We start from the raw sequence: 26,378 nt of genomic DNA on the forward strand, positions 1-26,378 counted from the left end.
GATGGATTTTAACACAGAAAATCATTAATATTGTCTCGTGATTATATTCTGCTTCTTTTTGATTCTTTATGATGTTGCTCTGTTTTTGTACACTTCACTTATTTTGTGAACTTATATATTCCTTTGTGTTTTATTTCTGTCAACTGATGCTTCCTGTTCACTCTGTCCCTTTGATGCTTCTGTCGAACAAATAAAGGATCATCTTGTCTTAAATGCTACGTAGCTACATTTGTTAGCTTCTGTTTGCTCTTTAAACATCCTGCAAGGTCTTTAACAGGTGACAACATGATAACTGCAGAAACCCTTAAGTCATCTTTCAGAAATGTAAGGGCTCCAGAAATACCTGAGTTGCAGGTCGACCACCATTTACACTGAATCATGCTGGACTTGGATATTTTGGTTTAAACCTGATGACGACTGCAGATCAATAACTGATCACTGATCAGGACACAAACATGAGATTATAGAAGTTTTTATTTCTGATGTTCACAGTTTAATATTTGTCTCTGAACAGCTGACAGCAGGTCTGTGAAGTTTCCATGAAAAGAATCATGCTGGTGAGATGGTTAGTGATTGGTTCAGATTTAATCAGCTGGTTCGGTCCTGCAGAGGACAACAGGAGGTCTTTGGTGAAGGTCACACCCTGAAATCAAACTGATCCTCGTAAGCTGCTGGCTGTAAGGGACAGTTTGACATTTTTGGAAACATTCTCTGTCAATCTCATGTCTCAGGGATTAGGACACAGTTATCTTAGCTTAGTTTAGCATAAAGGCTGGAAGCAGCAGTTTAACAGTATTTCCCATAATTACTCTGTGAAGCTCGTCTAACCCGTCCTGGATCTGCCACTGTCTCGTCTGGTGTCCTGAGCTGTCAACCTGAGGAGAAACTTTAACCAGAATAAGGAACATTTATGTCAGTTTACAGGAACAATAATCATCCAATCACACCATGGTTTAGGCCGATTGCTGCTCTGACATGTCACCGCGGACCAGCTGGTTCTGGTTTACAGGCTGGCGGCTGGTAGTTTAGTCTCTGAAGGCTTCGGCCAGGTTTCTGTCTGATGAAGCTTCAGGTCGGGAGATCATGTTTCACTGGATTATTAAGGCTTTAATGTGCTACACACAACTGAGTGTCTTCACCAATACTCTGTAAAATAATCCTGAGTATATTAAGACAGAAGACGCTGCAGCTGCTGACAGTCTGGCGAGGAGGAGGGGCCTGATGGTTGATGTCATGTGATCATGTAAAATGAAGAAATCAAAGGACCAAGGATTGAACCCTGAGGAACTCCACAACTGATTATCACAACTGTTAATGGGATGATCATGTTGCTGCTAACACGTTAGCCACAGCTACTTTAGGAGATGATAACATGTCAGATGTTGTGTTGTTGATCAGCGTGTTCTGCTGCCCCCGGTGGACAGATTAAATATTGGCAATAAAAACAGCAGCAGGTCTCATGTAGTGTTTTGATGCTGCTGTGGCACCGCGAGCTGCAGAGGAGAGACAGTTTCATGTTACAGCTAACGTAGCATGATTAGCATAGTTGCTGTTAGCTTATTTCCTAATTCATCAACACTAAAAAACATGTTTTCTGTCGTTATTTTTGGCTTTAATTTGTTTTCAGACAGCAACTAAAAATCCCTCCAAACATAAAATATCACACTCATCAGATAAATTCAGGACCTTCAGTCGCAGCCCTCCATCAACCCCCCGTCAGCTGTCCATCCGTCCCTTGTCAACCCTCCATCAGTCTCCTGTCAACCCTCCATCAGCCTCCTGTCAACCCTCCATCAGCCTCCTGTCAACCCTCCATCCGTCCCTTGTCAACCCTCCATCAGCCTCCTGTCAACCCTCCATCAGCCTCCTGTCAACCCTCCATCCGTCCCTTGTCAACCCTCCATCAGCCTCCTGTCAACCCTCCATCAGCCTCCTGTCAACCCTCCATCCGTCCCTTGTCAACCCTCCATCAGCCTCCTGTCAACCCTCCATCAGCCTCCTGTCAACCCTCCATCAGTCTCCTGTCAACCCTCCATCAGCCTCCTGTCAACCCTCCATCAGCCTCCTGTCAACCCTCCATCAGCCTCCTGTCAACCCTCCATCCGTCCCTTGTCAACCCTCCATCAGTCTCCTGTTAACCCTCCATCAGCCTCTTGTCAACTTTCCATCAGTACTCTGGCAGCGTCTCGTCGTAGTCCATGATGCTGAGTTCGTGTCTCCTCTGTCGGACGGCGAGCATCAGGTCAGCAGGAGGCGCAGGAGGTCCAGAGGGAGGCAGGCTGGGAGCTGCAGCGCGGTTTGGAGGCACCGTCTGAGGACTTCCTGCAAGGAAGTTGGCCTCCTCCGCCTCCTGACCCAGAGGAGGGCTGTCTGGCTGGACCTCCTCCTCGTCCTCCTCCTCCACCTCCTCTTCCTTTTCCTCTTCCTCCCCCTCCTGTTGCTCCTCCTCCTCCTGGCTCTGATTGGCTGGTCTGAACAGCTGCCGTGCATGCTGCTCCAGGAAGGAGCCGACGGCGAGGGGGGAGTCGATAGGGGAGAGGGACAGGGGGGAGGAGGAGCAGGAAGGGAGGTGCAGGGGGGAGGTGGAGAGGGTCTCCACGGCTCCATTTAATATACCAACAGAAGAAGAGGAGGAGGGGCGGGGCTTGTGGCTGCCCTCAGGAGCTGGTAAGGCAACGCTGCCCCCGTTTGGCCTGAGGGTGAGACAGATGACATCACATGATCACAGCACTGACATCATCAGCTGTAAGTGATGACATCACCATGGCTTACCTGACATCCTGAGGCCGGCTGTGCGTGTGAGCGTCCAGGTGGAGCTGGCTGTACAGGTGCAGCGTCTCGGTCTGAAGCGTCTGGGTGACTCTCCTCAGAGCGACGTAGCGACTCTCACAGGCCGACAGCTCGCCTCTGACACACACACACACACACACACACACACAACACGTCAACATGTTAACAGACACGCCAGCGTCTCATGACGTCTGCGTGATACATGAGCAGTGAGGACTACAGTTGAAAATTAGCCAGTACGGCTAAACTGGCACATTTACAGAGATGTTTATTGCTGTGCGTCGTCCCTGTGACTCTAAACTGAATAAATAAATAAAAAACGTGTAAACATGGCGAGTCACAGCTGGTCGTCTGAGTGCGTCCCAGATACAACTTGTTTCTGATGTTCTCTGGTGATTATTATATACAGTATGTCTAAAACTGTCTGAACCTTCATACATGATGTATGACATATGTGATCTACAGTGTCTACAGGTGTCACATGGTCAGGTGATTACTGAGACGCCAAACTCATCTACTCAGAGTCAGATCTATTGGCTGAGAGTGTTCACACAGAAAGAACTTAACTCTGAATCAGATGTGATGTAATCGTGATATTATGTGATAAAATATTCCGTAAATACTTAAATAAACTACTGTATAAATTTAACAGTTTAACAGTTTGAGAAATATATAAAAAAATATATGACACTCTTTCTAAAAGAGTTCTTTTTTTCCTCATTCATGTTGTGTGAGATGTGAGAGTGGACCGATGATCAACTATGGATAATCACCAGAAAATAAATGTTGGCATTTAATGTTTAAACCACAGATACGTTTGTGTTGAAACCTGATGTTTCAACAACACTGTGGTTAATGTGTGGTTCATTTAGGCACAGACACCACTTGATTATTATGATGAGGAAGAGGTCACGGTTTGTCTCCACGTATCCTGTTGGGGAGCATCACCCTGTCATCACCCTGTCATCACCCCGTCATCACCACGTCATCACCCCGTCATCACCACGTCATCACCCTGTCATCACCCCGTCATCACCACGTCATCACCACGTCATCACCCTGTCATCACCCCGTCATCACCCCGTCATCACCACGTCATCACCCCGTCATCACCACGTCATCACCCTGTCATCACCCAGTCATCACCACATCATCACCCCGTCATCACCCTGTCATCACCCAGTCATCACCACGTCATCACCCCGTCATCACCCCGTCATCACCACGTCATCACCCTGTCATCACCCCGTCATCACCACGTCATCACCCTGTCATCACCCCGTCATCACCCCGTCATCACCACGTCATCACCCTGTCATCACCCAGTCATCACCACGTCATCACCCCGTCATCACCCCGTCATCACCACGTCATCACCCTGTCATCACCCAGTCATCACCACGTCATCACCCCGTCATCACCCCGTCATCACCACGTCATCACCCTGTCATCACCCTGTCATCACCCCGTCATCACCACGTCATCACCCCGTCATTACCCTGTCATCACCCCGTCATCACTCCGTCATCACCCCGTCCTCACCCCGTCATCACCACGTCATCACCCCGTCATCACCACGTCATCACCCCGTCATCACCCCGTCATCACCACGTCATCACCACGTCATCACCCTGTCATCACCCCGTCATCACCCCGTCATCACCACGTCATCACCCTGTCATCACCCTGTCATCATTACTTTTTAACGTGTCTGATGGACAGTGAGACACTAGAGTCTCTCACCTGAGGACACGTCTAAGTTTCCTCAGACGGGACGGAAGTGTTTCTTATTTTATCATGATGACAGTTTAGAGAGACGTCCCCTCTGTCCCTCTGTCCGTCCCTCTGTCTGTCCCTCAGCAGGACGACTATGTCTGTCTGTCCCTCTGTGTGTCTCTGACCTGCTCTGGACCTTGGTGTCCTCCAGGAGTTTCTTCAGGTCCAGGATCAGCTGGTCCTTCTTGGTCAGCTGACCCTCCAGCTCTGCTATCCTGTGATTGGCTGCTTCCAGCTTCTGTCTGTGCTGGACGTCACTGTCCTTCAGACGCAGGTACTCCTTACCCACACTGCACTGCAGCATGGACGCCTCCTGACCAACACACACACACACACACACAGTGAAAACTCAGAGGAACACGGTGTCTCTGAACACCACATGTATCACCCGTACCTGTGAACCATGTGACGTCTCTTTGAAGGCGGAGTCACAGCTGTGTGTCAGCTCCTTCACACACTATATAATGATAATAACAATAATGTGTCTCCATACATTAACCTTTAACCCCGGAGCCTTCACAGCTGCTTATTAATGTGTGTGTGTGTGTGTGTGTGTGTGTGTGTGTGTCTGTAAACAAATAAATAAACAAACACAAACATCAGCAGGTTTAATCTGACGACTTTAAATCTGACAATAAGCCGTGTCTGAATTCATCTTCACTTTGATTCCTCTGTGTTTTATATCTCAGCTGTGACATGTGGATGTGTTCATACGTGTGTGTGTGTGTGTGTGTGTGTGTGTGTGCTCACAGTGTGTGTGTGTGTCTCTCCTCCCTCCAGCTGGTCATTCAGAGCTCTGTTAGTTTGTCTCATCAGGACGAGCTGCTGGTTCAACAAGAAGATCTGCTGTTGCAGCTGCTCACTGCTGCACAGCTGCAACACACACACACACACACACACACACACACACACACACAGTAACAAATCATCTTCTTCATCATAAACATTTAGAACACTGTGTATAAACCTGATCAGCAGTATTGATGAACCTCCACATGTTTCAGTAGAGACTTTTATCAAAGTTTTACAAACTGATTTATTGATACATTACATCATCAATGACTGTTCATATTCAATAATCAATAATCAGCCTCACCTTGATGGACAGCTCCGTCAGCTGGTGTTCTGCATTGTAAGCCTTGTTATTGGCTCTCTGAAGCTCCGCCTCCAGATCCCTCAGCCTGCTGTGACACTCCTGAAGCTCACTCTGCAACAGCCAATCACAGCACAGCTGGTTCAAAGACAGCCTATCACAGCACAGGACCAACACATATCTTTATACTGACGATGTGTCTCTGGTTGTCTGTGTGTTTCTGTGTGTGTATTAAATCAATCAATTTTATTTATAAAGCCCAATATCACAAATCACAATTTGCCTCACAGGGCTTTACAGCATACGACATCCCTCTGTCCTTATGACCCTCACAGCTGATCAGGAAAAACTCCCCAAAAAAAACCCTTTAACGGGGAAGAAGTGTGAACTTGTTTCTGTCGAGCTTCGTCTCCAGCAGCAGCTTCACTTCACATCAGTTCAGTTTATAGTTTCTGTCTCCACAGTAAAAGTTGTGGATGGTCCCAACAGAAGCGTTCCTTAGCGTCCCCATGTTTGGTCCCCCCTCTGTTGGGGTACCTAGCACACAGATCTGGTACTAAAAGGTGGAGCTAGAAACCCTGCAGTCTGATTGGTCAGTAGAGGACGGTCACTCTGGTTTTATGTAACCTCTGTTCATACATCAGTAAACTACAACTATAAAATGAAAGAGAAAAAAATAACTTCATTCACTGGGCCGACTGCCGGCAACTTTTAAGGTGGAACGTTAACTTGTAATGTTACTCAATGCATGAGTTGATGACGTGAATCCATCAGCACACCTTAAATTTCACTGTGACAACTTTGACCATCACTTTAGTTTTTATATGACACACACTTTTAGTAATGACTTTAAAAATATAGATGAATTTGGAGCGGATTATGTGAAGGTCATATATTCTAATCCTCACTTCCTGTGGGCTACAGCAACACTAAACCCCTGAGCTTGCCTGAGAAGGACTAAATGCACAAAGCTGCTATTTTTAAATATCCCATGGAGAGAGACTCTCACTGCAGCCTGTTCTATTTTGTTGTGAAAATGTGGGCGTGCAGCCTCGTTCTGTGGACGATAAACCAGGTGCAGACTTCCATCTGTGTCACCGCTGATGAGGAAATACAGCGAGTGCTGGACGGAGCAGTGAGTGACAACAACCCCGCCCACATTTAAGAGGACTGTCTGAACACACCGAGGGTCTAGGTACCATGTCTGAAGGCTTACTGCTGGTTCCAGAGGGACTGGACTGGAAGTATTCATGTGTATAAAGGTGTGTATTGTTACCTGCAGTCTCTGCCTGTCCCTCAGTTCGTCCTGTTGTTGCAGCAGCAGCTGTCTGATGTGTGTATTCAGCTGCTCAGTGTGTGTCTGTGTGTCCTGCTGCAGTTGTGTGTATCGTCTCTGTTCTTCCTGCAGACTCAACTTCAGACAGCGAATCTCTTCGTCCTGAGCGCTCAGCTGACCCTTCTGCAACACACACACACACACACACACACACACACACACACACACAGTGAATGACTGTCATGTCTGTTTGTCCTGCAGGAGGCATCAGAGGTCTCTGCGTGTACAAACAGACAGCAGTAACGGGACAGTGTTTACATGTGTTTGTTACCATGGCGACGCTGTGCTCCTCCAGCGAGGTTGCGTTGATGACCCTCCGCAGCAGGCGGCGGTTTCTGACGGCGTGCTGTTGGCGTTTGAAGCGTTCGTACTGCAGCTGACTGTGGACCAATAAGAGCTGGCTCCTCAGAGACTGAAGCTCCTCCCCCTGGGCGGGGCCTGACACACATACACACACACAATCAGACACGAGGATCATTTAATTGTATTTCCTGATGAAATCAGGTCTGACATTTATAAATTTATGATTTCAGCAACTTATAAAAAAACAGAGATCAGATAAAACCTTCATCACGTGAATATTTAATGAGAGTGTTTCAGAGCAAACTGAGCTGAAGCTGCTGCTGACATCGTGACGTCACCAGAGTTCATCCTGAGCAAACATGAATCAGAGATGTTTGAGTGTGGAGCCTCACAGCGACTCTGTTCTAACAAAGAACCAAACCATGATGCTGAACGAGCAGTTAAACTGGTTAAACTGGTTAGTAATGATTTACCAGTTAGAACAAAGTCACTTCCATCATGAACATGCTGAGTGAACACTTCGGACACAGTTTAAAAACCTGCAGCAGGTGAAACGACGTCACAGGAGAACAAACGTCACAGCTGCTGTCAGACAGACATCAAACTAACATCTGCAGATCTTTGTCTCCCCCCTGTGGCAGTGAGAGTAATGACACAAACACTGTCATCATGTTTATGTCACGTCTGCCTGCAGGTGAGGTCGCTGAAAAAGTCAGAGATGTTTTTATCCATTATTTGAGCACTGAGGACAAACAGACAAATTACACTTCACATTTTAACTGAGACCTGGTCGTCCTTTACTAACTCTGTCTTATTGAAGCTCCCCCGATTTTTGTTTCATTCATTCCTCAAGGCCGAGGTTTTTCACCTGCTGTGAATGTGCAGCTGAGTCACTGTCAAGGCCGAGTGCTTCTCCGCCATCGCCCCCCCAACACTGTGCAAACTTCTTCTCTGAATTCTCAGAGTTTGTATCTCATGTTTCTTCCAGTTATGATGCATGTTGTTTTCTCATCTCACTGTTTTCATGTTAAGGACCAACACATCGACCCTCGACTTAATTCTATGAAAGGGTGTTTATGTGCATGTTGTTGATGTCACTGACCACGTCGTCTCTGATCACTTCTGTTCTGTCTGCAGCACCCTGATCTACAGAGGTGCTATAGAAAAACACTTCATTCATCTTTAACTGAAACCTGTTGACGATGGGAGCAGAAACAAAGTTCTGCATTTCAGTTTCTCTTCAGTATAATTTATATATTTTATGTTAGATTTGTTTTTGTTGTCAGTTTAACTCTAAAACTCTAAAAAATGAAAGTGCAGAAAAAAAGTCTTCAACTGAAACCTGTGAACCAAGTGTTGAGTTCAAATGTTAGTTCAGTGTCGTCGGTCCTTTAGCTCTGATGTGTTGACATGTTGAAGTGAAGCCTGATCAAACTCCTCCATACTGACAAACACACAGGCAGTGATCGATGTGATCGACACTGAGTGAACTGGTCGGGTCTGAATCCGAGTCATGTGTTACAGTCCTGATGTGTGGTTTTAAAGATGTGTCCCAAACTGTGTGCGTCAACAGTGGAGGACAAACTGTGTATTAAATCTGGTGACATGAAATGTCATTTTAATGTGTTGGATCTGTGTGACACCTGCCAGGTAGAAACACACTGACACTGACCCTGGGTCTGATTTACAGAGAGATGATTAGACATCACGCAGCTGCAGAGAGACACCATTCATAGAAACATCAAACTGATTCGGGACGATCAGCTTACAGATAAAGACTTCAATCAATCAATAATCGATCAATCAGTGAGTGTTAATGAGTCAGAGTGTCATCACTGTTAGTTTCTGGTACCTTTGGTTTTCATGCTCTGCTGTTTACCTCCAAAATGACTCCGATCCATCGACTTATTCACCGCCGACAACCTGACACACACACACACACACACACAGAACATGATTATGACATCATACTGTCAGTGACGTACAAACAGTAGTTCAGACGTCTGTCAGCTGAGCTCTGCACAGGTACAGATTTTATTTTAAACTGATATTTTCCCTCTTTGTTTATAAAAACATTTTGTCCTCACGACCTTCATTTGTTAAAATATCTCCGTCCACACTGAAACACAAAAGCGACTCCAGATACTCGCCGGTGTTTGACCCTCAGTTTCCCCTCGTCACACAGGAAGTGATGCTGCTGGAGCTCTCGTCACTGGTGAGATAAAGATGGAGGAGCTCTGGACATTCAAAGTTTCCCTCCACCTGCTGGTTTCTGACCGACTTTAAACCGCAGACTGAGGTGGAGCAACAACATCAGACGCCTCCGTTCATCCATTCAGAGCTGCAGGCTGGAATCAAACCCATGGACACTGCCTTTATACATGGTATGCCTGCTCCACCCACTGAGCACCCTAAATTCACGACCGACCAATCACAGCCCTCAGATATCTGTCCTGTAAATATCAGTGTGTGATAAATATGGAGGAGAAGTTGATCATGTTAGTGCAGAGCTGTCAGAGCGTCACATCTGTCCCACACACACACACACACACACACACACACACACACACAGGAAGTAGATCAGCTCTGACCTCAGGGTTTCAGGAAAACAGGCTGTGATACGGTGCTGGTTATGGTTGCCTAGCAACCTCAGACACAAGCTGCTGCCGCGCCCTGCGCCGACCTTGAGTTTTCCAGGCGGTTAAAGACGCGGCGTGTTCGGGCCCAGAGACAACGGCAGGTGTTTGCAGGTGTTGGTGGCGTTCTGTGCAGCAGAGGCTTCAGATCGTGTTTGTGGACGAGCGGCTGAAAACATCTGTTTAAACATCTGTATCTGTGCAGAGTCCTGAACTGGACTTTGATTTTGGCTGTCTTAGTTTCCATGGTAACAGTCTCACCTCCTGCTGAGGTGTTGGTGTGCGTCGTGTCCGTGGACGATCAGCTGATCCAAAACCTCCAGAGGAGAGACGCAGGTCTGCTCCTCCTCCCTGTCCTCCCCCTGCTCTCCTCCTCCTCCTCCTCCCATCTCCTGCTCCTCTGCTGCTCTCTCCAGCGCCTCCTGCAGGAGACAGAAACACAAACATCAGACTGGACTGGTCACTTTTGTCTGCTGCCGCCTCCTTAGGTTAGCGTTAGAATTAACCTAGCGTTAGCCTTTAGCTCATTTTTAGCCTGCCAGTTCAAATAATGTGATGAAACTCTGAAACAGGCTGACGGTGCGTTCACTGGCTGTAGGTACTTTGACAGCTGTCCCCAAGTAATGTTCAAGAACCAGAATGAATGTCAAACTGTTTCATTAGTGGTTCTTATCAGTTTTTAGTGTCGCCCTGGAAACTGCCCTCAGGGCCACCGTACCGCCCCCTCCTGTTTGTCTGACCTGGTCTGCGTCAGTTTACCTGAGTCTTCCTCCCGATGAACAGCGTGGCGGCGCGGGGCAGAGCGAGCTCAAACAGGGGCTCATACGGAGGGGCGGGGCTCAGAGCGGAAGGGGCGGGGCCTCCCTCTTCTGATGTGTGGGCGGTGGTGGAGGGGTGAGGGGGGGTGAAGGAGAGGGAGATGGAGCAGGAAGGAGGAGGGGGGAGGGCTGAACCTGAGGAGGGGTTGTCACGGCCGGGGGTGGAGGTGAGGAGGACAGGATGGGAGGAGGAGGAGGAGGAGGAGGAGGAGGAAGGGGGAGGCTGCTGGGGTCTGACGTCTGCAGAGAAACAGAAGAAGAAGAACGTTTACTTCAGTTTTAAAAGGTAGTTTAACAAAAGGATCTTCACTGACTCCACCTGCTGATGACAACCATGAGAGGAAGCTGAAAGCTCCAGAAAACAACAGGAAGTGGACCTTGAGTTGAGACGACATTTGTTTTTTATAATTGTCAGATTTCAGCAGTTTGTTCTTAAAGAGCTGAAAAAATAAAGTTCATGTTGTTGTTGTTGTGTCAGCAGTGATCAATCAGCTGATCAGCTCACCTTCAGTGATGTTATTGATGACATCACTCTTCTCTGTGACTGGCTGAGTGGACGACCCCATCAGCTCCGTCAGCAGCTTCACCTGGGAGGAAGAGACAGAGACCCTTTCAAAATAAAAGCCTTCCAGTGAGACGGAGGACGGAGCTGAGGGTCCACCTGCCGTCCTGACCTCACCTGGTTGTTGTTGTCAGGAGTCAGACCGCCATCTTGGTCTTCAACCAGCGGCGTCACTGGGACGGTGGTTGATGGGGGACATTTCACACCTGGAGACACAACGGAGACAGACATGTATGAGACACAGTGAGACAGGTTCACCTGTCTCACTGTGTCTCACAGTGTCTCACCTCTCTCACTTGAGATGGAGGTGGTCCTGCTCAGTGGGTGGGCGGAGCCTGTAGCAGCAGGTTCAGGAGGGGGCGTCGACAAACCACACTGTGAGGAGGGACTCCATGTGACATCATCAGCCTGAACACACAAGCAATATGTAGTTAGTAAGGAAGGAGGGAAGGAGAGAAGGAGGGTAGGAGGGGAGGAGGGAAGGAGGGAAGGAGGGGAGGAGGGAAGGAGGGGAGGAGGGGAGGAGGGGAGGAGGGAAGGAGGGGAGGAGGGGAGGAGGGAAGGAGGGTAGGAGGGGAGGAGGGAAGGAGGGGAGGAGGGGAGGAGGGAAGGAGGGGAGGAGGGAAGGAGGGTAGGAGGGGAGGAGGGAAGGAGGGGAGGAGGGGAGGAGGGAAGGAGGGAAGGAGGGGAGGAGGGAAGGAGGGGAGGAGGGAAGGAGGGAAGGTAGCAAGGAGGAGTATTACCTGTGTGTAGGTGTTGTTGAGAGTCAGCTGAGTTGGACGTCCAGACAGCAGCGAAGGACAGACTGAACTTCCTGTTGATTAGCACAGTCAATAATTTATAGTTTTAAAAACAGACTCAGTGAATTCTGAGGTGATTTAAAAAAACAGTTAAATGTTCTGTTTGTAAATGTTTATATGTATTAATCATGTTTTGTCTGCAGTGGGTGAACAGCTGTGACGTGAGCCCGTCCCTCACTGTCTCTGTTTCCTCTGACAGCCTGCTGACTGATTTCTATGTGAAGGACTCAAAATTATTTTTCAAGGAAAATCCAGAGGATCTGATGTTTGTGTGTTCCTCAGTGTATTACCTCTCTTTAGCTCCGCTGCAGCGCTAACAGTGTGCTAGCAGAGTTAGCTAAGAACCAGAGTCCACTAACGTCAACCAACATCCGTCACCCACCACAGCACAGAGTCAACACATGGTGTGTTTCTGTTATTTACATTTTGACGCACTAGCCCGACAGAGACGGACCTTCACTTAGCTCCTGTAGCACGTTCAGCCTGGGGTTAGCGCAGACTGAACTTGAGTTGCTACAACGGCTAAAGGTCCAATCTGCTGTCTAAATAAATCTTGGCTCATTTTTTGGTTAAATGAACAAAAGATCTATTAAATTCAGCCGTACATCAGCTGACATGTGAAATATATTGTGATACTGTAATTTAGGCTGACCAAACGTCCTCTTTTGTCCGGACATGTCCACTTTTCACGTCCCATCCGGGGGTCTTTTGTAAACTGATGATAATGTCCGGTTTTCCGTGTGTTTGTGTGTATGTGTGTATGTGTGTGTGTGTGTGTTAGAGTGCGGCACGGGCAGCATATTTCTGTCCGAACCCGAACCGAGCCCGACGTTATTTAATGACCAAAGCACCGAGTTTGTGTCACACAGTGGTTACAGGCTATTTAACAGGCCGGGCGTGCGCCGTGGGTGCTCAGCTGCGGAGAGGTAGACCTCCGTGTTTGAGACGGGAGCGGGCGGCGGGAGGTCCGATGCTTCTAGCCAGAGGAGAGGGAGAAATAAAACAAAATAAGATAAAATAGGAAAAACCTGTCTCCCTCTTTTATTTTATTTTCAGCGTTTAATCAAGGCGGCGGCGGGCGGCTGGAGGTCCGAGACTTCCAGAGAGGGGAGAGGTAGAAACAAACAGCCAATGTGTGTCTGTGTGTGTTGTGTTCAGGTGTTGTCACGTAAATAACAGTGCCCAAGCAATAAACAGGACAGACAATAGGATTTTATTTATTTTTACACTACATTTTCACTGAAAGCTGACCGAATCCGACCCAAGCCCGAATACAATTTATAGCTACATTTTTGACCAAACCCGGCCCGACCTGTCGGGTACAGTCGGGCTCGGATCGCCACACTCTTGTGTGTGTATGTGTCCCCTATTGGGGCCTATCTGAATTTCTGTCTTTGAGAGATATTATTTTGTAATATAACTGAATTTTCTATCCATACATATAAATTTTAAATATATTAAAATTATAAGGCATCTTTGAGTAAACTGTGAGTATCATTTAAGTAGGCTATGTCGTGGCCGGCCGAGTGTCCTCTTTTTTGGAAATCAAAATATGGTCACCCTATATGTATTTTTAGCTATCTGATGTTAGCTAACATTAGCTTACTTGCAAATGTGGACAAATTGCTAGCTAGCCAACGTAGCAAAATACTGTCTTGAGTGATTAATGTCAATGATCTGATCTGGCTGGTTAATTAGCTAGCTTACTGTTTGCAAATGACTTTATCAGCTAACGTTAGGAAGTAACCAACACCAGCTCTATGTGGCGTAGCTTAGTCACAGCTAGATGGCTAACCTAAGCTAGCTTGCTTTCTAACGTTATCGCTAACAAAATACTACCTGAGTGGACGTATCAGTTGGCTTGCTTATCAAATAACTTCCCCTGCTAAGATGATCCGTGATGCTAACGTATGTTTCATGACAAAAGGTTTGTAGTCAACAATATATGATGTAACAGTACAAAGTGCTTTCTGCTAGCCAAGAGTGATGTCAAACGAGCTAACTGTACCCTGAGCTAATGTTAGCCTGTTAGCCACAAGTTTATTTTTGCTTCACCTGGACGTTAAGTAATAAAGTAATAACTGTGTGTTACCTGAGCTGATGATGTCAGCGTGGTGAGGACTGGAGGTGACGTTCAGGTGAGGGAGGGGGGAGGGCGATGGGGAGGGGGGAGGGTCTCTGAGGGAGGAGTACACGTCCTCCTCACAGGACGACTCGAGAGGATCCAGAGACACTCGGGAGCACTCGATCACAATGTCATGGACTTCATAACACCTCCACCTGAGACAAACAGGAAGTTAATCAGAACACCTCCACCTGAGACAAACAGGAAGTTAATCAGAACACCTCCACCTGAGACAAACAGGAAGTTAAACAGAGCACCTCCACCTGAGACAAACAGGAAGTTAAACAGAGCACCTCCACCTGAGACAAACAGGAAGTCAATCAGAACACCTCCACCTGAGACAAACAGGAAGTCAATCAGAACACCTCCACCTGAGACAAACAGGAAGTCAATCAGAGCACCTCCACCTGAGACAAACAGGAAGTTAATCAGAGCACCTCCACCTGAGACAAACAGGAAGTTAATCAGAACACCTCCACCTGAGACAAACAGGAAGTTAATCAGAGCACCTCCACCTGAGACAAACAGGAAGTTAATCAGAGCACCTCCACCTGAGACAAACAGGAAGTTAATCAGAACACCTCCACCTGAGACAAACAGGAAGTCAATCAGAACACCTCCACCTGAGACAAACAGGAAGTCAATCAGAGCACCTCCACCTGAGACAAACAGCAAGTCAATCAGAAGTCGGTGATGGTGATGTCATGTATATCTGTGTTTATGGATTTTAAGTACAAAACTGGTTTCTTTCTGCTGAGACTTCTGTCGTTGGTTTCAATGTGATAAATGAAAGTAAAATTCAAAACAAACACGAAGCAGGTTCAGGTTCAGGTTCAGGCCTGTGTGTGTTACCTGTGTACTCACCTGGACGGGTCCAGCTCATAGTCCTGAGTCCCTGTGACCAACTCTGGGTGAACCCTGACATGCTCCAACATCGGCTACAAGACAGAGAGATAGATTTTCCTCAGTGAACAAACTCCATGTCTTTGTCATCATTCAGTTTCAGATCCTTCAGTTTAACAGAATTCAGAGAACAGGAAGAAGGAAAGTCAACTACGACTCTCAGGGTGCATTTCACTAACAAACAGCCAATCACAGAGCGTCACATTAACGCAGGGCTAAAGATGATGCCTCTATTGCTGAGGAAAGATTCTGGAGTTTAAATCTTTTTACTGTCACACTTAATCTCCACAGCAACAGCAGCAGAGGCTCATGGGTAGTGTAGTAAAAACAGACGCCTCGCAGACAGCGGGACTGTTTACATTAATCTAAAATAAAATCCATAATAGCTACAACATTCATTCTTTTTGCAGCAGAAGGCTGAAGCTTCTTTCTTCGGTCATCACGTTGTAATCTTGTTTTTATTACATTATGTCTCATGTGGTGCAAAACTACACAAAAACACACGGTGGCAGCAGAAGAATAAATGATGAAGCTATCAAAACGTCTTTATACAGAAGCGCAGTGTATTCACTGAACGATTAAAAAAACTGACGCCTTATCTTATAATTATGACATAAGATCTTGTAACTATAAGATCCTGATCTAGACAAGGAGGAAGTTCTCGTGTGCTGCTGTTGTTGTTGTTGTTTGGTTGCGGTGTCCTTGAACATAAACAGCAGACACCAAAAGATACCTCATGTGAATATCTGCTGTTTTCACGGCTATAATCTTCAACAGCTCCGTATCAAAGTCTTGATTTCTCCCAGTTTCTAGATATGTTGGAAACTAATTCAGGCAGATGTCTCACAGTTTTAAATCACCAATATCCAACTCGTTCTCATCCTGAAGGAAGTTGCCACATATTGTCGCTCTCCATGTTATGGCTCGGTCTCCTCTGGCGTCTGCTGTTTATGTTCCAGGACACCGCAAACAAACAACAGCAACAAAATCACATGGCAACTTTACTGCTGTCTGGATCAGGATCTCATAAAAAATGTCAGATTTTTAATATTTTCTTTTATTTTTGAAACGATTTTAATACTTTTATCAATAATTTTGTTTTATTATATACATAACCCTTTAGCTCATGTTGTGCAGATTTTAGGGATATGAAGCGTTAGAAGATACTCCAGGAAGTGACATCACAATAAGTAAAAATACCACTGCAGGAACTGATGGATCATTTCTACTGCAGAGCTCAAAGGGTTAAAACAGGTGGTGACAACATGAACCTGTGTGATAGGTCAATCATTAGATTACTAAAGAAAACCAGACACACTGAAGATGATGATATTAAACGTGTGTTGTGTGTGCAGCAGCCTCTGAGTCTCTGCTGCAGGTTTGAGTTTCATGTTATCTGAGAAACACAGCAGCTGCTCGTCACTGCAGCTATTTCTGTTCTGGAAACCAGTGCGGCAGCTGACACTGGGCCAACACGTCCACTGGTCTCATGCTGCTGATCAATAATGTAACAAATTCACACTCAGAATTTAAGACTAAAAACATCTTATAGAAAAACACAGCTAACATTTACATGAACGTTTAAATAAATTATTAAGTGTATCATGTGCTCCTCGTCTAACTTTAAGTTCTCAGAGTTTAAGAACTGATAAAATGGAGGATGTAAACAGGAAGTATAATGCATCAGGTTTTAGTGTCACTGATGCAAAGTGAAAACATCGATTCATATCATCATCTTTAGGAAACACTTTTATTTTGAAACTCCCTGTCAGTGTCAAACAGCAGCAGGCAGATGGCGTGCAGCTGAGAGAGAGACGATGATGATAACGTTATTAACTCGGGAATAAATCGAAAGAGTGGAAATATTTTGGATGATGGAGAAAATACGAATCAACAGATCGAACACATGTCGTATGTAAACAATGCTGTTTGAGGACACGAGCGTCTCACTCCACTAACTTCTCTCTGCAGAAACATCAGCTGCTGTTTCTACAATGTTCAACTGAAAATGTAAATTCATGTAAATTGTTCAGCTACAAGCAGAGGAAAACTCTGTTAGCTGCTGGGCTAATTTATGCAATCAGAATCAGAATGAGAAATCATTTTTAACTGCTGTTAAATGATGTTGGCGTTTTATGGCTGTTTGGAGACGTCTGTCTTCAGGTTTTATGAAAAAGATGATGGTTTGGGTTAGGGCCGTAACGGTACATGTATCTGTGTCGAACCGTTCGGTACACGACTTTCGGTTCGGCACGACCCTGTACCGAATTATTGGGCGCAGGATATTATTTTATTTTATTTTGTTTTATTTTAATTCCGTTTTTGCGAGCCGAACCATTTAAAATATCTAGTTCCCCGACGGACATAATTGAGTGATGGACCGAGTCCGACCGTAAATCTCCGCTTTCACTTTGTGCAGCGCATTCTCGCATTTTGACAACATGGCAAGTGAGCCTGACGAACCTGAAGACCAACCCGCAAACCTTAAGTCCTCCGTTTGGGAACACTTTGGTTTCAGGGTAAAATACGAAGATGGAAATAAACAAGTGGACAAGACAAAAGCAGTGTGCCGACACTGCAGAACAGCGGTCGGGTATGTACTTGGAAACACGTCTAACATGCTAACGCATCTAAAGCGACACCACCCGAGTTTGAACGTTAACCGGCACGACTAGAAAAAGCAATCTGGTGCAAACTACGATATCGTCGTCGTTTAAAAAGAAAGAGCGTTTCCCTGACCATCGCGCTAAAGAAATAACCAACGCCATTGGAGTTGAGTAAAAGTGTTTAAGCTGCACTTTAGATATAAGCATGTTTTGTTTACTGCACTTTAACAAAGTGGGAAAGCTAAGTAAGTTCCTAGTAAAACTGAATCTGAGCAGGCTTTAAAGCTGACCAGCTGCACTATACTTTTTATTTTAATTGAGTTAAACTGTTAAAAAAGAAATTTATATTTATATTTTTCATTCAAAAATTGTGTAAAAACAGTTAACTGCTGTGGTGGTATGTTTTAATAAGGTTACCTATAAGTAAAAGATATTTAATAGTTGTCTATTTTTTTCATTACTGTACTGAAAAAAAAACGAACCGTGACTTGTGTACCGAACCGAGATTTTTGTGTACCATTATCACCCCTAGTTTGGGTTCAAATGACAATATTTCTTACAGAAAGGTCTCTGACAGAAAGCCCTGAAGGTTAGCTGATCCCATGTGCTGTTTTCTGTGTTAGTGGAGGTTAAAGTCAACTTTACTGTTCTTAAGTGGTTACAGATAAATAAATTATTTACGTGTTATTTCTATATTTCATGACCAAAAGTAAAAATTAAGCTGCAGCAGCTTCTTCTGTAACAGACTGTGTTCAATGATCAGATGATATTGGCTCATATCGATCACAGGCCCCTGAATCAGTGCGTCTGTTCACAGTGTGTCTGTTCACAGTGTGTCTGTTCACAGTGACTCTGTTCACAGTGACTCTGTTCACAGTGACTCTGTTCACAGTGTGTCTGTTTACAGTGACTCTGTTCACAGTGTGTCCGTTCACAGTGTGTCTGTTTACAGTGTGTCTGTTCACAGTGTGTCTGTTCACAGTGTGTCTGTTCACAGTGTGTCTGTTCACAGTGACTCTGTTCAGTGTGTCTGTTCACAGTGACTCTGTTCACAGTGACTCTGTTCACAGTGACTCTGTTCACAGTGTGTCTGTTTACAGTGACTCTGTTCACAGTGTGTCTGTTCACAGTGTGTCTGTTTACAGTGACTCTGTTCACAGTGTGTCCGTTCACAGTGTGTCTGTTTACAGTGTGTCTGTTCACAGTGTGTCTGTTCACAGTGTGTCTGTTCACAGTGTGTCTGTTCACAGTGTGTCTGTTCACAGTGACTCTGTTCACAGTGTGTCTGTTCACAGTGTGTCTGTTTACAGTGACTCTGTTCACAGTGTGTGTTTACAGTGACTCTGTTCACAGTGTGTCTGTTCACAGTGTGTCTGTTCACAGTGTGTCTGTTTACAGTGACTCTGTTCACAGTGTGTCTGTTTACAGTGACTCTGTTCACAGTGTGTCCGTTCACAGTGTGTCTGTTCACAGTGACTCTGTTCACAGTGTGTCTGTTCACAGTGTGTCTGTTCACAGTGTGTCTGTTTACAGTGACTCTGTTCACAGTGTGTCTGTTTACAGTGACTCTGTTCACAGTGACTCTGTTCACAGTGTGTCTGTTTACAGTGACTCTGTTCACAGTGTGTCCGTTCACAGTGTGTCCGTTCACAGTGTGTCTGTTCACAGTGTGTCTGTTCACAGTGCGTCTGTTTGTTTACAGTGACTCTGTTCACAGTGTGTCCGTTCACAGTGAGTCTGTTCAGTGTGTCTGTTTACAGTGAGTCTGTTCACAGTGCGTGTGCGTGCTCTGTTGGTCTGTCCTGGTCTCTGTTGGTCTGTCCTGGTCCGTACTGACCTTGACGACCTCCTGGAAGGTGTCCAGGTTCTCCTTCATGCTGTAGTGCAGCCTCAGGTAGGAGATGAAGTTACAGGGGAACATCCCATACAGACGGTGGAACAGAGAGTACACACCTGCATGGAGGTGGACCAGGTGGACCACAGGTACATGACCTGTAGGGGACAGAGAACAGCCAATACCAGTCCAGGACCTGGACTCACCTCAGGGTCAATTAGTTTAATGTGTGTGTGTGTGTGTGTGTGTGTGTGTGTATGTGTGTGTTACCAGGGTTCTTGTAGCTCCAGGATGCGAGGCGTCCAAACACATCGAAGAAGTCGTAGATGTGTTGTTTCCCGGCCTGAGGGATCATGGGTAACAGGGTGATGAGGACCAGGACTCCAGTGATCAGGACCACCACGTCCGTCTCTGTCTGAGGACACAAACACACCGTGAGACAACGACAAGCAGCAAGACTCAGGTGTATCTCTGATGAGGACTCTGACAGAACACAGTATTAATATGAGTGTGAGTACCTTGAGGCAGCGCAGCAGCGACGGCAGCAGCGGCGAGCGGCTGATGTGATGAACCCATGGCGGCTGTTTCCTGATCAGGTGACCCAGCAGGGTCAGAGCAGCCAGTCTGGATCCAGGTCTGTTCAGAGTCTCATTCAGCTTCTCCAGCAGAGGCTGAAGGACCAGTACAACACGGTTATCATCATCAATACACTGATCAATACTGTGATCAATACACTGATCAATACTGTGATCAGTAAGAGGAGTGTGAGGAGACAAGAGTCAGCTGACCTTGTGATGAGGCTCTCTGATGGAGGAGAGGAGGAGCACCACCTGAGAGGAGGACGAGTCCAGGTAATATTCCACCAGAGAGGAGAGGACAGCACCTCCTCTGTCTGAGAGGAGACACTACACATTAGACAGACAGGTGCAGACAGACAGGTGTGGACAGACAGGTGGAGACAAACAGGTGGAGACAGACAGGTGCAGACAGACAGGTGTGGACAGACAGGTGGAGACAGACAGGTGGACTCACCTGTACTCAGCTGCTGGTTGACTGCTGCTCTGACTTGCTCCGCCTCCTGCAGCTCTGAACTGTCCAATAAGAGCAGGAGCTCAGCGATACTCACCTGCTGACTGGACATCCTGAACACCTGGACAGACAGACAGACACACACACACACACACACACACACACACACACACACACACACACCTGAGTTCCTCTTCCTGTTGTCTTCCTCAGGTGTATTATGGGATGTAGACGTGTTTTGTTTATGTTTATGTTTATGGTTTTATTATTTTCTGTGACAAGGTTTGTGTCATCAGGATGAGATGCCGTCATGTTTCTGTGTTTACAGGTGAACTTATCAAACAACATGTTTTTATGATGTCACGTGTCAGCAGGTGCCGACAGGTGAGTCTGTCACGTGATAATCTGATATTTACACGCAGTATTAAAACCAACAGGTATTCTCTGACACTTCAGTTCTTTGACTGAGGACAAAGTCTGACATCAGTTCTTCACTTGTGATGAAGTATTTTCACTCTGTGCTCTTAAGTATGACACCTAAGGGTTAATAACTTCTTAGCTAGCTTTTGCATGTTGCACAGAATCCCTCAGGTTTCCTTAATTAAGGTAAAACATTAAGGCATTTACTGCACTGAAAGAGACATAACAGCGGTAAAATTCTGCAGTTTACATGGTAACTGTTTGTTTACACTGGCGCTTGTGATACCTTAAGTCTTTTATGCAACAATCTAACTAACATTAAGGAATTCCTTAAGTATAGGACGAAGATAAGGGGGAGACCTTAGATACTTAAGTCAACGTTTCAAGGAAACCTTAAGAAAACGACGTGCTTTGTACAACTGATTTTACCTTAAGAAAACCTTAATTTGGACTTTAAAGAAAATCTTAACTTAAGATGTTTTGTTTGATAATTTAACTAACATTAAGGGATTCCTTATGTAAAAGACAAAGATAAGGAAGAACCTTACATACTTAAGTGAACATTGTCGGGAAACCGAGCAGAAGAGACAAGTTTTGTACAACCGATAGGGGTGTAACGGTACACAAAAATCTCGGTTCGGTACGTACCTCGGTACACAAGTCACGGTTCGTTTTTTTCGGTACAGTAATGAAAAAAATAGACAACTATTAAATATCTTTTACTTATTGGTAACCTTATTAAAACATACCACCACAGCAGTTAACTCTTTTTACACAATTTTTGAATGAAACAAATATGTATAAAATCCTGCTTTTTCACATTGTTTGAATGAAAATAGAAATATAAAAGTGAAAAATAAAATCCTGCTGTTTTTTTAACACATTTTTTGAATGAAAAATGCTCAGATTCAGTTTTACTAGGAACTTACTTAGCTTTCCCACTTTGTTAAAATGCAGTAAACAAAACATGCTTATATCTAAAGTGCAGCTTAAACAATTTTACTCAACTCCAATGGCGTTGGTTATTTCTTTAGCGCGATGGTCAGGGAAACGCTCTTTCTTTTTAAACGATGACGATATCGTAGTTTGCACCAGATTGCTTTTTCTAGTCGTGCCGGTTAATGTTCAAACTCGGGTGGTGACGCTTTAGATGCGTTAGCATGTTAGACGTGTTTCCAAGTACATACCCGACCGCTGTTCTGCAGTGTCGGCACACTGCTTTTGTCTTGTCCACTTGTTTATTTCCATCTTCGTATTTTACCCTGAAACCAAAGTGTTCCCAAACGGAGGACTTAAGGTTTGCGGGTGGGTCTTCAGGGGCCTGTATCACGAAGCAGGATTAATGTCTTAGCGCGGTAACTTCAGGGTTAACTCTGGGTTTTCGGTCTCACGAAGCCGGTTCAGTTCTTATCGGGGTAGATCACCATGGTAACTTACTCTGAACGGCTATCCTGCTCCGGAGCAGGGTAAGTTCAGGGTTGAATCTGATCCTATAAAAAGCACCACCCACTGGCCAATCAGCTGTTGATGGCTGACAGAAATGCAGCCCAGTCATGACGGGAAGTTTAATTCATTTGATTGATTTTGATTTGAAAGTTTATTTTGAACACTAAAAAGAAAAGAAAGCAACAACAACAGACAATGAAAAGATTGTTCAAAAAGGAGTGGAAAGAAGTGGAACTTTCATCCCACCCCTTCATAAGAAAGAAACTGATCATTTGCAGACACTTAATAGCACCATTAATTAGTGCCAACATTTTGTTTTGTTGGAGGAAATGATCCCTGTTAAAGATAATGGGCCTAATTGACAGCTTTGCTGCTGGAAATGTGGAAAGTAGCCTATCATGTCTACACTTCATGGTGTTTGAGGGATTTTCCTTTTTGTTTTTTAAAGAGGGACACTAGCTATATTTCTGCGCAGCTGTTAATTTCTAACACAGCTCAATATCAGGATGATTTTATTCAGACTATCAATTTGGTGTTGATATGATTTAATTGTGGCGTCAGCTTTAAGCTTTATTGTAGCATATATAACGTTATGACAAAGAAGACCAATTTATCAGACACAATGATGTTAGACGATAATTGTAATACACGCAATTCATCTGCGCAGCATTGATTTCATGGGATTCAAGGGTGTGATCAGTGTCAGATGTACAGGTACAGGTACTGTAGCTACTTGAACCAGTGATGAGTCATTTAACCTGCACATCATTTTATTTGCTGCCTTGTTTTGTCTTGATTTTTCCCTCTCTCCTCCTCTATTTCTTCTTTCCTCACCCGTTTTTTTTCTTCTCTATCATGTGATTTCATTGATGTTTTGACAGGGGAATTTCTTTGATAAGCTTTTAGTGGTTTCTAACCTCTCCGGCACTTTTCTTTTTTTGATCTTGTAAATGTTATACTGTCTGTTTTTAACATTATGTGCAAATAAACTAATCTAAACTGAAACTAAACATTATTCATCCCGTTATGCGTTGCCACGCATGTTTCCTCCTCCTGCAGCTGCCACGGTGTTGGCCTTTTCTCTAATGTTGCTTTTCTCCTCCTCATATTTTAGTAGAATTAATCTCTGATCCTCACTACAAATACTTTATTTTCCTCACATACGGCGCTCTGTGAGGACGCTCAGTGACGCTCAGTGACGCTGCGCTTCTCTCATGATTGTGATTGGTCCACTGCGTGCGCGTTCACGGCTCTTGATAAAGCAACTCTGGTTTGAGTTACCGAGTTGATATCCAGCGTCGTGATACCGATTATCCTGATTGCCATTGTTAGGGTTAGTCAACCCAGGATAGGTTGATCTCACTTCATGATACAGGGCCCAGGTTCATCAGGCTCACTTGCCATGTTGTCAAAATGCGAGAATGCGCCGCACAAAGTGAAAGCGGAGATTTACGGTCGGACTCGGTCCATCACTCAATTATGTCCGTCGGGGAACTAGATATTTTAAATGGTTCGGCTCGCAAAAACGGAATTAAAATAAAACAAAATAAAATAAAATAATATCCTGCGCCCAATAATTCGGTACAGGGTCGTGACACAAATACATGTACCGTTACGGCCCTAAAACCGATATTAGAAAACCTCAACTTGGACTTCAAGGAAAATCTTAACTTAAGGTGTTTTGCACAACAGTCATACCAGCTTTAAGGGATTCCTCAAGTATAAGACAAATATTAGGTGGAGACCTTGCATACTTAAGTAAACATCTTAAGGAAACCTGAAGGGAAAGACGTGTTTGGTACATCTGATTTTATCTTAAGGAAACCTTAACTCTGACTTAAAAGAGAAAAATCTTAACTTAAGGTGTTACGGTCAGCTGCACAGGACACAGAGCACTTTCTCACTGAGGAACATGAACTTATTAAACAAACAGGTGAACAAGGACTCTGAGCTGTTTGGATAAAACACCTTAAGTTAAGGTACGTTAGTAGTAAAGTCCTCAGTACTCTGTGTGTGTTGTGTATCTCTCAGTGTAACGTCACAGCTGATACGTAATAAAATAAACGTGACGTCAGAGTTCAGGTTGAAGCTAACCGTTAGCATTATTAGCCTCCACATTAGCTCACAGCTAACAGCAGGGGTGCTAAGCTAACGTGCTAACAGTTGCTGTGTGTTTTGGAGTGAGCTAACGTTAGCTAACGGAGCTGACAGCGTCAGTTTCCCGCCCGCAGCTTTCCGGTAGGTCCCGGTGTTCACACACAAACAGACTTTACCGGGTTACTGCCGTTAAAAACAAACGTTACAAAGTTGAGTGTGACTCGGTTACCTTCAGACCTGTTGATCCGAGCAGGGCGCAGCCATGTTGAGCAACACGAAGCCCCGCCCACCGCTGGAATCTGTCGATCTACGTCAGGAGGCGTTCAAGGTCAGAAGAGACGGTGGGACAAACAAGTTTCCACTGAGAGCTTGTGTTCGATGTAAACAGAGTGGTTTGAATTTAATTAATTAATCAACTTCAGTGTGAAATGTTCCAGTGTTAGCGAGGTGACCAAGTGTCAACTATAATAATGATAAAGTTTATTTATGGAGAAAAATGCTCCACAGGACAAAATAAAAATAATAAACAGACCAACAATGAAACAGTTTAAAAGCAGGTTTAATTCACACTGAGCAAAGAGAGCTTCATATGTTCGTGTGTTAATGAGAAACATTATTCCTAAACTGTTTCCTGACACAGTTTTTCACAAATCTGTCTTGTGAACAACAGAACCTTTTATGGATCACCCCTTCATATCCTGCCATGATACTTTAACCTGTCATCAGTTCACCTGTTCACCTGTCATCAGTTCATCTGTCATCAATTCACCTGTCATCAGTTCACCTGTTCACCTGTCATCAGTTCATCTGTCATCAATTCACCTGTCATCAGTTCACCTGTTCACCTGTCATCAGTTCACCTGTTCACCTGTCATCAGTTCATCTGTCATCAATTCACCTGTCATCAGTTCACCTGTTCACCTGTCATCAGTTCATCTGTCATCAATTCACCTGTCATCAGTTCACCTGTTCACCTGTCATCAGTTCACCTGTTCACCTGTCATCAGTTCATCTGTCATCAATTCACCTGTCATCAGTTCACCTGTTCACCTGTCATCAGTTCACCTGTTCACCTGTCATCAGTTCACCTGTCATCAGTTCACCTGTTCACCTGTCATCAGTTCACCTGTTCACCTGTCATCAGTTCACCTGTCATCGGTTCACCTGTTCATCAGTTCACCTGTCATCAGTTCACCTGTTCATCAGTTCACCTGTTCATCAGTTCACCTGTCATCAGTTCACCTGTTCACCTGTCATCAGTTCACCTGTTCACCTGTCATCAGTTCACCTGTTCACCTGTTCATCAGTTAACCTGTCCATCAGTTCACCTGTCATCAGTTCACCTGTTCACCTGTCATCAGTTCACCTGTCATCACTTCACCTGTCATCAGTTCACCTGTTCACCTGTCATCAGTTCACCTGTTCACCTGTCATCAGTTCATCTGTCATCAATTCACCTGTCATCAGTTCATCTGTCATCACTTCACCTGTCATCAGTTCACCTGTCATCAGTTCACCTGTTCACCTGTCATCAGTTCACCTGTCATCACTTCACCTGTCATCAGTTCACCTGTTCACCTGTCATCAGTTCACCTGTCATCAGTTCACCTGTTCACCTGTCATCAGTTCACCTGTCATCAGTTCACCTGTTCACCTGTCATCAGTTCACCTGTCATCACTTCACCTGTCATCAGTTCACCTGTTCACCTGTCATCAGTTCATCTGTCATCAATTCACCTGCCATCAGTTCACGTGTTCACCTGTCATCAGTTCATCTGTCATCAATTCACCTGTCATCAGTTCA

At 45.1% G+C, this 26,378-nt stretch overlaps 1 protein-coding gene across 5 annotated transcripts; it reads right to left on the reverse strand.

Annotated features, from left to right (window-relative positions):
- Positions 1-456: 456 nt before the first annotated feature.
- tsc1a (TSC complex subunit 1a) lies at positions 457-24,855 on the reverse strand. Of its 5 annotated transcripts, none has more exons than XM_078171130.1 (22): positions 24,804-24,855; positions 20,615-20,732; positions 20,371-20,474; positions 20,101-20,253; positions 19,853-19,997; positions 19,586-19,740; positions 15,104-15,177; positions 14,207-14,394; positions 12,058-12,128; positions 11,611-11,722; positions 11,432-11,520; positions 11,258-11,339; positions 10,694-10,992; positions 10,196-10,356; positions 9,151-9,221; positions 7,267-7,433; positions 6,936-7,118; positions 5,663-5,773; positions 5,317-5,439; positions 4,692-4,879; positions 2,773-2,907; positions 457-2,693 (listed from the first exon to the last, which is right to left on the reverse strand). In XM_078171130.1, the coding sequence occupies exons 2-22, from the start codon at positions 20,721-20,723 to the stop codon at positions 2,168-2,170; spliced, it is 3,246 nt and encodes a 1,081-aa protein (XP_078027256.1). In that variant the 5' UTR covers positions 20,724-20,732; positions 24,804-24,855; the 3' UTR covers positions 457-2,167. The 5 variants fall into 5 exon arrangements, with proteins under 5 accessions (XP_078027256.1, XP_078027257.1, XP_078027255.1 ...); XM_078171131.1 differs by having other exon boundaries at positions 9,178-9,221; positions 11,602-11,722; XM_078171129.1 differs by having other exon boundaries at positions 11,602-11,722.
- Positions 24,856-26,378: the final 1,523 nt, after the last annotated feature.

Source organism: Epinephelus lanceolatus, chromosome 9 (assembly GCF_041903045.1).
Source record: "Epinephelus lanceolatus isolate andai-2023 chromosome 9, ASM4190304v1, whole genome shotgun sequence".
In the NCBI taxonomy this organism is placed as follows: domain Eukaryota; kingdom Metazoa; phylum Chordata; class Actinopteri; order Perciformes; family Serranidae; genus Epinephelus; species Epinephelus lanceolatus.

Bases quoted from the DNA above. Each gene is read 5' to 3' on its own strand.
- tsc1a (XM_078171129.1), bottom strand. From the start codon at position 20,723: ATGTCCAGTCAGCAGGTGAGTATCGCTGAGCTCCTGCTCTTATTGGAC. The intron at 10,357-10,693 runs GTAAACTGACGC...TGTCTCCTGCAG, and splicing joins TCATCGGGAGGAAGACTCAG to GAGGCGCTGGAGAGAGCAGC. The intron at 2,694-2,772 runs GTAAGCCATGGT...TCTCACCCTCAG, and splicing joins AGCCGGCCTCAGGATGTCAG to GCCAAACGGGGGCAGCGTTG.